The 13191-nt window shown below is 50.2% G+C and overlaps 1 protein-coding gene across 1 annotated transcript in view; it reads left to right on the plus strand.

Moving 5' to 3' along the window:
- LOC107225208 (protein jagged-1) overlaps positions 1-13191 on the plus strand; it is a 62625-nt gene that overhangs the window by 3936 nt on the left and 45498 nt on the right. The window contains exon 3 of the mRNA XM_046730582.1: positions 117-338. Within this exon, the coding sequence (XP_046586538.1) occupies positions 225-338 (114 nt within the window). The 5' untranslated portion in view covers positions 117-224. The remainder of the gene's footprint in view (positions 1-116; positions 339-13191) is intronic.

Here is a 13191-nt window from a genome sequence, read left to right on the forward strand (position 1 = left end):
CCCACTTGCATCTCCCGCCCGTCCTGGACGACTTTGATCGACTGATCGCCGCATAGCGGCGGTGGAACTACGCGTCTCACGCAAAATTCACCACTCTCTTTGTCGTTTTTGAACAGGAAGGACTTCGGCTGGAGCTGGTAGTGCGTGGTGATCGACTTTCCGAAGCACGTGAGTCTCAAGTCGAGGCTGACGCTTCCGGACGGATTGCCGCCTGGGTCTTGGAGATGGAAGCCACCCTTCAGCGTGTACGGCTTTGGCAAATGATCCGGGTCGTTCATCGCCATGGCAACTTGGTCGCAGAGGCACCCGGACATCGGAACCTCGGACTCGGCGATCGGGTAAGTATCGCCCGTGCAAAATACGCCTACTCTAAGGGGATCGGACTGCATTCCTAGCACCAGGTCTCGCGGCTGCTTGGTAAAGAGGCATGATTTTCCTGCCGAGAAGTCGAGCGATCCGTCTTCAGCGTCGGGCGGCGAAGGTTTGGTCGAGGTGAAGTCACCCCTCGAGATCTCGAAGACTGGGAAATCGATGAACTTAATCTTGATGACAAGATGACAATCCCCTACGTCTTTCGTCTTCTCGGGAACGAGTCGCAGCTTACCGACCATCAACTCTAGCAGGTAGAGCTGCTCCTCTTTTCCCCCGAAACAACTCATGTCCGCCGATTCTCTTCGCCCTTCAGCAGAGGCGTTTTTTGTTTCGGTTCTTTCTGCCCTGCTGCTCTGTCTCTGTCTCTCTCTCTTATTAGCGATCTCTAGTCCATCGGTTGCTCGCGATGACCACGAAACTGCGGGGACTGAAAATTTAAAATACCCTCCTGTCAAGTTGACAGATCAAACGCAAGGACCGAGACTGGATACGCGAGAAACAAATGCAGGAAAATAGAGGAGCGAAGAGCGAAGCAATGCCCGCTTGTCCGTGTCCGTGTTTCTCTTAAAGCCACTACCGACACCACACCGAGCCGAAGTATGCACTAATTGGTCCAGGCACACGCACACACCGGAACTCACGAGGAGCTCGCATAGTCCATCGGGGCATTCAGCGGAGGAAGGGAGCGACCTGGACGCCCGACAGCCAGCCGACCGAGCGGGCAGCGAGCGGCGAGCTAGCCGAAGTAAAATTCCGAACCAGACGACCACGCAGCTCGTTAAAATGCTTCTGGGGGTTTTGGACGCAGGACGCCCGGTTAATTGGTGATTAGCGATTAAAACGGAGCGATCCTTTGCCCGCGCAGGAGCCTCTGCTCGACCTGAAAGAACAAAGCGCGGTGTTAGGTATACGCCGAACCGCATCGCTTCTCACCCCGGCCGGCTTTCGAAATCTTCTGGAAACAGTTACAACCGGTATAAACGTGGTTTGATCTCGTGTGGATCGAGCGGCCGGAGCAGCGAGAAGCTTGAGAAGAATGTCGCGTGGTCAGGGTGCATACTGCTGGAAACTTCGATCCTAGTTCGACATCCGTCGCGTGACCTGGTCCGAGCTGGATCACTATCCCTCCCGACTCCCCGGCCTTGTCATCCATTTTTCGAACGTCAAGCACGGGCCGCGCGAGTTCCTCGAGAGAGTGAGAGAGAGGAGAGAGAGAGAGAGAGAGAGCAGAGAATACGAAATATCATCCTCGACATTGCGGAGGCTAACGGTACCCCAACCCTGAGAACCTGTAAGCCGTGAGCTATTATACACGCACACGGAAACTCGCGATCCGCGCAGCGCAGCGTGTGTGTCTCGAGTAAAGCGTCAGCGCGGCGTTTCTAGCTGCGACCGTGAAGAGGCTGTGCCAATTCCGCATCGAAAGAAACCGTGCTCGGTTCCTCAAGTCCGTAGGTATACAAGATACGTGGCCCGCAAGCTGAGCGCAACCTTTGACCGGAGCGCATATAACGCAGATACGCGAACGGGAGAGAATTTTCAATCCGTAGATTCCCCGAACCCGCTCGAGGATTTTTTCATCCTGCAATCGAGGGTCGATTACCAATCGTCTCCCGGAGTCTCCGATCGATGGAAGAAGCATGATCTCGGTATGTGGTGCACCGGTGTTGTTTTTCGACGGTGATCTAGATCCCGATCCGTACGGGGACCAGGAAGCTGGAGCCGAGAGCAAAATTACCGGTATATATCCGCGGCGATGGACGCGAGGCCTCGTTCGCTTACTCTAAGAGGTCAGAGGGCGATAGCGGTACCTCTTCTCCCGCGAGCCGAGGAGGAGGCCTCACTCGTGCTCCTGCCTTCGGCGGCGCGCTGCGCCGCGCTGCGCTGCACCGGCGCACACCACCCAGCGCTGCGCCGCTCTGTGTGCTGGCTGGGCCCGACGCTGGGCCCGTTCGTGCAGGTCGCTCCGCTCCACTCCGCGCCACGCCAGGCCGACATGGACCCGAGCGCCTGCTCGATGCCCGGTGCTCGAGTCTGTACAGAGCGAGCGACTGCTCGTGCAGCGAATACCCAAGGATCCCGTCGCCCCGGGGGATTAGAGCCGGGCACATCCGCCGGGCCCCGCGGAGCGCGATCACCGGTCAGAAGTTCGAGCGACCCAACAACCCCCCGCAGCGCTAGACCAAATTTGTTAAACAACCCGTGCAGCCCAATTTGTACGCTAGCTCGCGTACGCACGTGTGTTGTGACTCGGCCAGAGATGCATTCTTCACAACCCTTACCGACGTTGCTGCGGCCGAGATGCGTCGATTTTATACACACTGCTCACGCGTGACACGCGTGTGTGTGCGTCTACGTACTTATCGCCTGTGGGATATAACGGTCTCAGGTCGAGGCGTTTTGCTTACAAATGGACTCACGCGGCTTCCAGTGTTTCGGGCTCTCTGCTCGCTGTTATTTAGATCCGTCATATGCGGACGAGTCTTGCGAGTATCGGGTCTTCTCAACTTCGACCATGAATAGGTAGGTACCAGGCGTTACTCCAGCCTCGTGTACACAGCGGCACGTACCGCTGGCTTTGGCGCGAGAAATCTTATTGGAAACAGGATAGATCCAACAACCGTTTTAAGTGGCCGGAGTGTACCTTGAATTTAAATTCACTCGTTACCTCGATATATACTTACCTGTACAAAATCATCTTCGGTATTTATGTGTGTACTAGCTGGCGCATAAACGTCTGCGAGATTGTAATATTTATCAGTCAACGAAGCGATGATTTAAGTCAGAGGTGCGGACGTGACTTAAAACCACACGGACTACTTTCCTATACACTGTCCTCTGGCTGTTTGACCGATTAAAAATGAAATTCGGTACAGCAGCGGTCAAGTTCAACTCATCCGCAACGCTTCCGCGACTGCCCGTCGTTCGTGTCTCGAATTCATCACCGACGGCATCCAGCGTTCAGTTTCAATAAAATCCTCCGCAACTCGATTCTCGACAATTTGCTCAAAGTCGTATTCCAACAGGTTCCTGAATATGTATCAGTTTCCAAGTATCGCAGGAATTCTTTACCTATACACGCTGTGAAGGATCATTTCATTGTTTCAAGACGTACGAGAAGTCACGTATCCGATTGAGATCACGTGAAATTTTGCAATCCAACTCTGCTTGCGTGGATATAGTTGAATTTGCTAAACGAATAAGCCGTGGCAAATTGGATCGTTCGAATGTACTTGTTTGTCCGTATTTCTTCACGGAATGGAATAACTTGCGTGCATCAGACATTATTCGTCCCAGTTTGGCCTCGTAATTTTCGAAAGGATTATCAACGCGACGTATTTTGCCGCTTAAAATTATACCTGGATTCCGCAGTGCTTTGGTCCTTCCGCAAACGATCACGTTGGTTATTATTACCGTACCTGCAGAACGATTCGAAAACGCATCGAAACATACGTAAATACGGTGAATCAACGTACGTACGGTGGTATAATTTTCCCCGGCAGTTTTTACGTTGACAGAAACCTTGGATGTCTCCTTAATTCAGTTTTCCCTGCAGTCTCATTCTCTGTAGGTAAATAATATTCTTCACATACGTGGGTAGTATTAGAGGGAGGGGGGGGGGGGGGGGGAGGACTGGCTCGTCGTGACGTACCGAGAGCTCTGCCGCCTCATCCCAGGACTAAAAACTTGATATTCACATCGCGGATGATCATGGACGGTCCTTCTCGAGGCAGCGGTACAGTGGTATGAGGAATTATTCCGAACTTATCGCTGTGGCAGCTGGCTGCTGCATGTTGCCTGCAGTGGCCGAGGAGTCGTCTGAATCTCTTTGGAAACGCGTTTAGTGGGTAAAAATTTTGCGGGACGATGGCTAATGGGCAGAACAACAGCCACTTAGGCTTTTGCGTTGTTTGTATGAGACTAGATTTCGTGCAACAGGTGCGACAGGATTCGTACTCTTCAGCTCGTGTTCGAGCCCTCGGGCGCCAATGCCAGCGGTGCTCCTTAATGCGGCGGAGTTACAACCACGCCGGTTTTACTTTTTTATTTTTCTTTTTCTATTTATTTCTTCCACCACCTTCCACCTTCTCGCCTTCCTTCATTTTTATTCTGCGAACCTACGAAGCGTCGATGGGATAAGGCGACGAAGCCGTGAAATAGAAGAATGGCTCGGTGTGTACGCGTACGTGTGTATCACAGACGATTTTCTCCGCGGTTTAATACTCTCGGCTCCCCTGCAGCTCGGGTTCATCTTATGCACTGCGCTACCCTGCATGAGAGAGCTGCTAGCAGGATAAGGAAAGTAATTGTTTCTGCGCGAACGGATGAAACCGCCGACAACGACCCAGACGAGGCTTAGCCTCGGCGAGGAGGAGAGAGAGAGAGGAAGAGAAGGAGACAGCGGAATCTGGTGAGAAGAGGATCAACGAGAGACGGAACTCGGAGTTTGTGAAACGCGCAAGCTTCGCGAGGACGTCGCGATTGGATGAAACATAGCGAAATTTAAGTTCGAAGCTCTGCCCACCAGCGGTTCGTTTCAAAGGATCGCACAAATCGGGCGAGCTCTTTTCATTCGGTCGTACAGGTGTCTTTTTTTGCCTTGGTTTTAATTTTTTTATCGCCGCTTCGTATCGCTGCCTGTGTATATAATGTACCTGCGTATAATTCCCCCGTAGAAGATTTTCAGATGTAATGCGCGTGTGCCTGTACGTATGTAATTAATGTTGCCATATTAAACACGTGTACATGCTCACTTGACACCTAGGTATAAAAACGGCGGAGACGGCGAGTAACGATCTTACGAAACAAGCGGTGACATTGTTGAGACATTATACGATGAATATACGAAATCCGTCTAAAAGCCAACCGGGACTGAGAACGCTATTTAAAAAATTTGACACGTACGACAGTCCGATTTCACGTGAAATATATTTTGCGGCGAGACCTTTAACTATTCTGCAGCCAACGATCGTCTCACATGTACGATCAGGGTATATTAATAGCTCCGGAGTCGAGACACTGACGTGATAAAAATTGAAACAAAAAATAAATATGAATAGAAAACAACGAACCAAAGGTCAGAATTACAACTCGAAATAATCACGTATTTACGTGTGAACTTCTGCAGTTTTCTAAGCAGCTTGAAGAAAAATGTCAATTCCAAACTTTCGCAATTTCGTATCAGAGATATTTTTTAGATTTCGTTTTAAGAAACAAACATCACAGGAAGCACGAAGAGTCCGCGAAGAGAAGTTGATTAAACTTGTGCAAAAAGTGAATAAATTATCATAATGAAAGAATTTCTGCGCAATAGCGGAGTTCGTGTTTGCAATTCGAGATCTAGGCGGAGGGGGGATTGAGGGATCTAGAGGGAATAGTGCAGTATATGGGAGCGGACCAAGTGCCGCGGCGTGTTATGATAGGTTGTAGAGGATCGTTGCGGCTGGATATAACAGAGCAATTATATTGAGATAGGAAAGTGGAGGGTTGACCAAAGCGTAAAGTCGGTATTACAGCATCAGATAAGCCGAGCAAACCGTGAAGATGGAGCGCGGGGATGTCAGAGGCGCGAGAGAAAGGGGGATAGTAGATCGAGCGAGCAGCCCGGAGCTGCAATGCGCTCGGGGCCCGAAGGAGAGGCGAGCCTGGTTAGGTAAAATGGAGTCAGAATGAAGACGAGGAAGAAAAAGGAAGAGGAAAAAAAGGAGCAGGTAAAAAGTAAAGATGAAAAATAAAAGGGAGTGGACCGCGCGGAGGTCGCGACCCGCAGCCCGCGGGCCCCAGTGAAAGGCCCAACGGCGATCCGCATCCGCGGGGCCTCGCGTTGTTCTGTGTTCAGCCTGCTGGCTGCTGCAGGTTCCGCGCCGTGCTCACCCAACGATGTTTCTTAAGATCGCCTTCTTCTCGGCGGTCTCGCGGCCATTATAGTGCACTTTAAGTGGCAATCGCACGCCAGGGAACAGCAGCGTTGTGCAATCCGTCGCGACCCCGCCCCAATCGCGGGGCCCTGCAAACGTCTCGAGGGCCCGCGCCCCGCCGGGAATTACGCAAAGGCCAGCGGCGCGGCAGCCGCGCGCGCAGCGCAACCCTCGATCTTCTCGCGGGGCCCAGCGCCGGGCCTTACGGCTCTGATCCATCCGCCGATAATTGGATAGATTACGCGGAACCTCCTCCGCCGGCGATAACATCGGCGCTTAAGCTTCTTTTCGTGTCTCGCGGGGCCCGCGGGGTGCGGCGGCACCCTCCTCGCCCGGCTCGGGCCCCCAAAGAAACGGGCCCGTATATCGCACAAATTCGAGCCGGGGACAGGAAGTCCCGGGAGTCGGTCGCACGCCTTGCGCGAGGCATTCTCCGCCGGGTGGCGATCAATCCTCGACCGATTCCCCCCGCGCGCCGTCAAACTATTCTGTGGGAAAACGAACCCACGAAAGGATCGGGGCCCGACGAGTCGGCGAAAGAACGGACAAGAACGAATAAGAACGGTGGCGGAAGAAGCGCGGATCGTCGGCGATAAAAAGCGTAAAACCGACGATTAGTCGCGGGGTAGCGCATGCCCTCCGAGCCGGAGGCGCATCTTCCTTGGGGTCTGGACTCACGGCGTGAGTTCCCCAGCGCCAAAGCTGGCCCAAAATTTTTCCCCGCGTCGTTTCGCGTTATCAACGCCTTATTTCCCCGCGTTAACGACGGGCAATCGTTTGGAAACGGACAGATTAAAGATCGCCGCGGGGAATTATATTGTTACAGACACTTTACTCGTTTGTTGTCATCTTGTTTTTTTTTTTTTCTTTTCTTTTTTCCCAACGATCTATAGCTCGTGCTGCGAGTAACGGCTGATTACTCGAGCGCAAAGCCGATCGACCACTGACGTCGCTGTCAAGGCGTGAAAAGTTTTCGTCAATTTGTTGCAGATATTTCTTTGCCTTTTCCCGCGGTAGGCACTGACTTCTATACCAGTAAAACGTCCGTAGTTTAAACCTGGTAAGTGAACGTTCGTCGCTCGCAAAACGGACAATTGTAACGCTTCGTTTGCAGGCAAACTCCGTAATCCTCTACGAGTCAACTGTCAGCCACATACTTTCTCACGGTGTCTTATACCATTTTACTTCAATTCAATGCGAAAATAGGACAAGATGATATGCACGGTGATAATAAAATGTTTCACGTCATTCGGAGAATAACGTTTGAATCAGCAATACCTATACCTATATAATTGAGTCGCAGCTACGAAACGTATTCCAAAGGGAAATAATGATGAATCGTTGTGAACAAGTAAACGATTCAGAATGAAGGAATAAAAATTTCTCGCGACTGATCCCTTCGATTTTTGGACGAACTTGCGTGGCGTGTTTCTGTGTAATTTTTCCAAATCGTAGCGACAAAGTCCACCGAGGAGATAGGACGCGCTGGTTCTTGTCCGTGGGAATTTATAACCGTACCGAGAAAATGAGAACCAGAGTTCGACTTGAACGCGTAGCAAATTCATCAAGTCACGCTGGATCACGTGCCGCTGCGTGGACCACCCCGCGAGGAGGTAACGCCGGTTCCGGTCAGTCGAAGGATCGAGGATCGAGGATCGACGAGCGACGAGACGAGAGTCCGTCGGTGCCACCGCTAGCGGAGAAATAACACGGCAATAAATTAAAACTAGGAGAAAGAGGGCTATTAGCGAGGCATTAGCGGGCTTGGCCATGCGTGAAGCGCGAGCTTCGCGTTTCAAACCCAACGCCTGGCAAAGGGACTCGCGGCGCAGGTTCCTCGTACCCTTGTGGAGGCATCTGGCACCCAATTCGCCAGGTTGAAAACCGCGGCGTGGCAGCAGCTCGGGGGGCGGCGGCGGGGCCCTGTGGAAATTAAGTAAGTAGTTGGCTGCGGGGTACGTGGCAAGCGGGAGGGGGGAGGGGGGGGGGGCGGACAGTCAGGGCCGCATGCGCGGGATCGATACATCACGGGCCCCAGCGGGGGGCCCGATAGGATCTCCCATCTTCTGGTTGGTACCCTAGAATTGACGTGTAGTTACCTGGAGCCGCCGGAGCCATTATACCTCTATATCTGTATATCGCGCTTCGTATCGGCTCAATATCTACGAAATGTCTAGCCAAAGCTACGACGTGTGTTCGTGCCGTTTAACCACGGCGGTCGGCGCTGCCTGGCATTTTGTGCCGTCCGAGTCGTACGACGCGCAATCAGTGTACGGATGCTACGGGTACGGGTATATATGTGGGACTTTCTACAGGCAACGTGCGCGCGCTATATCGCTACGGGCATTTAGCTGTGGGAATTTATCAAAAGTTATCAAAATTTATACCGCATCCTCCGCACGTCTACCCGCAATTTGTCTCGCCGCTGGATGCGAGTCATTAGCCCACATATGCGCGCACTGGGTCATCATTTCGGATGAATTCACGCGGTTGTCCGTAGATGTATATATTTATTCACCGCGTTCACCAAACGATTCCTGTAACAACTCGATTCACAATCCGTTTTGTAAGACGGTACACGGACGGTGTTGAACCACGGGGAATATCCACCACCGATCCTTTTTCATTTCTTCGACTCGCACCGCGCGAGCTTTTGGGAGTGGTAATTAACCGTGATGCATCATTCATCGGTAGTAAGAGTTAATTGTTTGAAATTTGGATAAAGTCCACGTCGACTGTGAAGCTGCATTTTCCGATCACTTCTTTTCTGAAACAAGATTATCGATGAAGTTGATTAAACCGCGGTCTGGAGAATTTTACTTCTTTGAAAAACAGTACAAACCAACGCACGATATCACGATTTTTCCCACTTGCCAAAGCTTGCCGATATATTTACGCTGCCTTGAAAATTATCTCCGCACGAAGAGAGAAAGTGGGGAGGCTTCAATTGATAACGAAGTAAAGTGTTTCGGTTGCATGGTCCGTCAAGTGTGACGATGCGTATCCCGCATCTGCACATCGAATCTATCCTCTAAAATCACTGAAAGCTTTGTTCGGACCGTATAAGGATTGCGGGATGAACAAAAATGCTGCTTGATCGTTGAGATAACTGCTTTTGGAAGATCCGCCAACGCGAAGCTCACCGTTTACTTTACTCGAAACACTTCGTTCAACCTGTCCGACGGAGTGAAATATACCGGATTGTTTTCTCGTCGAGGCGCATGTTTCAAATGACGTTGTTCCAACCGCTCGCCTAGCGATTGTGGCAATTTTTGAAAGAACGGCGGCCCTGCAGGGCTCGTATAGTTTCGCGTTCTGCATTACCGGTCATTACACTCGTCGGTGAAATAGAACGGCGCCCGAGGCAGCCGAACATACCGCGAAATTCACTGGCGAACTTCCCGAGTACAGTAGCGCACATTTCGCCGATTACCTTACCTGGAACAGTTCAGGTCCGGGTAATGACAGGCATAAAGTTCTGCCATAAAATCAAATAATTATCGTTACGGGCTGAAATCGAAGTCCGAGAGCTGCCCGATGCGGAGTAACGCGGTGCTACATCGGCTAAATAATCAAGTGCAATTCGTCTTCCTCGAGGATGAAGCAACGATAAATTAGTGTTTAAAATGGAGCTCAATCAGTCAGACGTGAATATATACACGTGTCCATACCTCGAACCGCAGCTTCTATTTAAGTAGAATCGAGCAATCGAAAATCTCCGGGAGTCCGTTCGCTCTTATAATATGTATATACAGTCCGTTTATTTCTGTCCAGATTATAAATCGCACGGTAATTTCGTGTTTGTATATGCGTGCACTTTATTACATTTTATTTTAATTTTTTGCTCTCTCGCTCTCTCCCTTTTCTAAAACTTATCCGTGAGAATATTACGGCTTTACCGTAATTCCTAACGCGTGTCATGCGCGGCAGCTGCAGATTATATGCGGCAGCTATTATTATAACGCTATGATTCTGGTATACCGTTGAAAATAATGGTCTCGCTTTATAATCGTTAAGAGGACAAATTCACGCCTGCACGGCCGGAGCAACTCGTGTTAATTCTCGATGCTACACGAGACGATTTTCCTATAATAATTACTCTCGAGTTAAGCCGCGCACGTGTAATTATCAGCTGGTCAAGTTGTAAAATCGAAGCTGATCGTTACGGCCGGTCGGCTCACTAATTATCACAATTATACTACACGTTGACCGGGTACGAAATGATCTCGCTCTCTGATGATTTCAATTAATTAACAGCGACGGAAAATTAGGGAAACGCGCAAAGGGCGGGCGCCTCGAGGCATAAACGCCGGTCCAACGTCCACTTCGTCTCTGACTGCGGCTCGTAAAATCCGGCCTCATACCGTCCTAGTATCCGTATAATATAAATATAGTGCCCATTAGGTCTATTACAGTCTAGCAGTAGGATGCACAGGTACTCTCCAAGTAAATCGCGATTCACGAGATGACTCTGGGCCGGGGAGTGCATGCCGTGCACATGCCGCGTGCATGCTGCACGATGAAGAGAGAGAGAGAGAGAGAGAGTGAGAGAGAGTGAGGAGAGAGGAGGGAGGAGAAGGCATTCCCGGTTGTGGAAAGGAGACGGGAACACGATCGCATCCTCGGCTTCTCTTCGCTTCGCTCGTCGTCGTGATGTACCTACAGGGTGTCCGTCCCGCTTTCGGTGCGGAGAAGAGCGAACTTTGAGACTTCCGGTTATCGGTTGCGAGAATAAATCGACGTTGCGCAATCGATCGCCGGCCCCTGCGGGTCAGATTTACGGGGGTCTCGCGTTTCCGGTAGGAGAATACAGTATTTCGGCGCTGTACGCAACGAGCAGCGGCTGCGAAATGGGCCGGTGATTAGGCCTGATCGACCGGGCCCAGCATGTGGAAAGAATGAGGCCCCTGGCAAACGCGGCGTATCGAATTGGTTATTTTATTGCGACCCCGAGCGACCCCCGCGCGTTCTTATTCCGTGAGCCACGCCTCGGAAACCGAGACGCTAACTCGCCGGGACCCCAATAAATGCAATATTAATGATCTATCTCATTCGAGGCTGGCTTATTAATTATATTGCCTTCGACGAGTCGATCGATGATGGTGATCATGATCATCAGCGTGATCAGGATTACGACGATGTATATAAATAAATAATAATAATACAAGATACGAGAAATAATAATTGTGGAGAAAAAAACCTGCCGCTTTTTACTTTACAACACAGATGCCCGAGCCCTCTAGCTATCTATACGGTAATAAACTTGTCTCTGTATACTTTGCTCAAATAATTGGTATCCTAACTATAATACTGAACGTGTCGCGACAAGTCTACGCAGAGTTAGCGCGCGATGCGAGTCTACGATTTTCAAGATGGTGCAGGTTACACGGATTCCTTTCGCGGCTATAATAAAAAGAACTTCTTATTTCGTATCAATTTATTTAATCAACTCGTCTAGCGTTGTACAAATTGTATACCCGCAGTTGGCTGTAATCTGCGTGTATTATACATTAGTATGCATCGAATTGGGCCCGATAAATTAATTTTTAGTCCTGTCGAGAGCCTGATTATATGCCAATTTAATACGCGTATTACTTTCGCAACTTTTAGACGTAAACTATAGAGTTAATAGTTTGAAATTAAACACTTTTATTGAGTGGTTTAGCAAGAAAAAAAGAACGTTAAAAAAAAAAACTGCAATTCCGATTTCAATCGTTTGTTGCAACCTGCAAAGCTGACAAGAATTTCAATTAATCGATAGCTTCGACCGTGCCAAAGGAACCCGCAAGAACTGTTTGTCTCGCGGAAAAAACTAAAAAATTTTAGAATAATCGAACTAACGGTTCACGGGTTGCCAGCAAATGGATTTTATTGGCTTCCGAAGTTATTCTCAGAAAATTAGGCACGCTGTGAAAAAGAGTCTGTCTTTCATCGACGTGTAAGTGACGATCTTTTTACATCGTGAATTCGAGTACGTCGAATGAAACGGTTTATCAAGGTGTAACGTGCAACTCCCACAACCGTGTCGGTAATTACCGCGCATGCTCCGTGATTCGAAATCGGCAAATCCGGAGACGCTTCGTCGATCGGTCACGTGAGCCAAGTATAGCAAGGTCAACGAGGGTGGAAATCGGGGGAATAAGGCCTGGCTAATCAGCCGGAGAGATCCCGCAGCGTCCAATTACGCGACGCAAGTCACAAGCGGTGCTCGCTGGTGAACAAGTCCTCCGGGTTCCGACCTGGACTCCCCTCGCGTGTTGGTCCTGGTCGCATGTTCCTCCATCCCGACAGAGAATGAGAAAAAGAGAGAGAGAGAGAGAGAGAGAGAGAGAGAGGAACGGGGTGTTTCGTTATCACTTATCAACAAAGTGTGACAAGTTTCCAGTTCAGGAAGACATCGTTTCGGGCCGCGAATCGCTAAGCATGCCGGTCGTTTTCACGAGCAAAGACCTCGCGTCGCGTTGGTTGGTCGGTGGGAAAGAACGGATGCCGACCAACCCGAGGCTTTCAGGGGGATCGAGAAAAACCACAGTTACGAATGGAAGAGCGTCGCGGGAACGATACGGTGAGTAATTATGAATCCTGCGTGAAGATGCTGTGACCAAAGAGCTCGTGCCAACAGCCGTGACCCTCTGCTTCTCTCTACCTTCTCTCGTTTCTCTCCTCCCTGTGTTACGGAGTTAACTTAACTGGTAACACCTCCTCGGATGATTTCATTCCGAGAGCAACGGACACCTCCTACTCTGCAGTGGAGGAGATCGTTATGGCGAGATCCCTCCGCGATAATATCGTATCGTCTCTCCATCTTGGAACGTCTCAGAAAATACTCGCGGTTGTAGGTATAAACGCTGGTTCGTTAAGAAAATTTAGAAATACGAAATAACAAATTGGCTTCGCTTGA

Source organism: Neodiprion lecontei, chromosome 2 (genome assembly GCF_021901455.1).
Source record: "Neodiprion lecontei isolate iyNeoLeco1 chromosome 2, iyNeoLeco1.1, whole genome shotgun sequence".
NCBI lineage: Eukaryota > Metazoa > Arthropoda > Insecta > Hymenoptera > Diprionidae > Neodiprion > Neodiprion lecontei.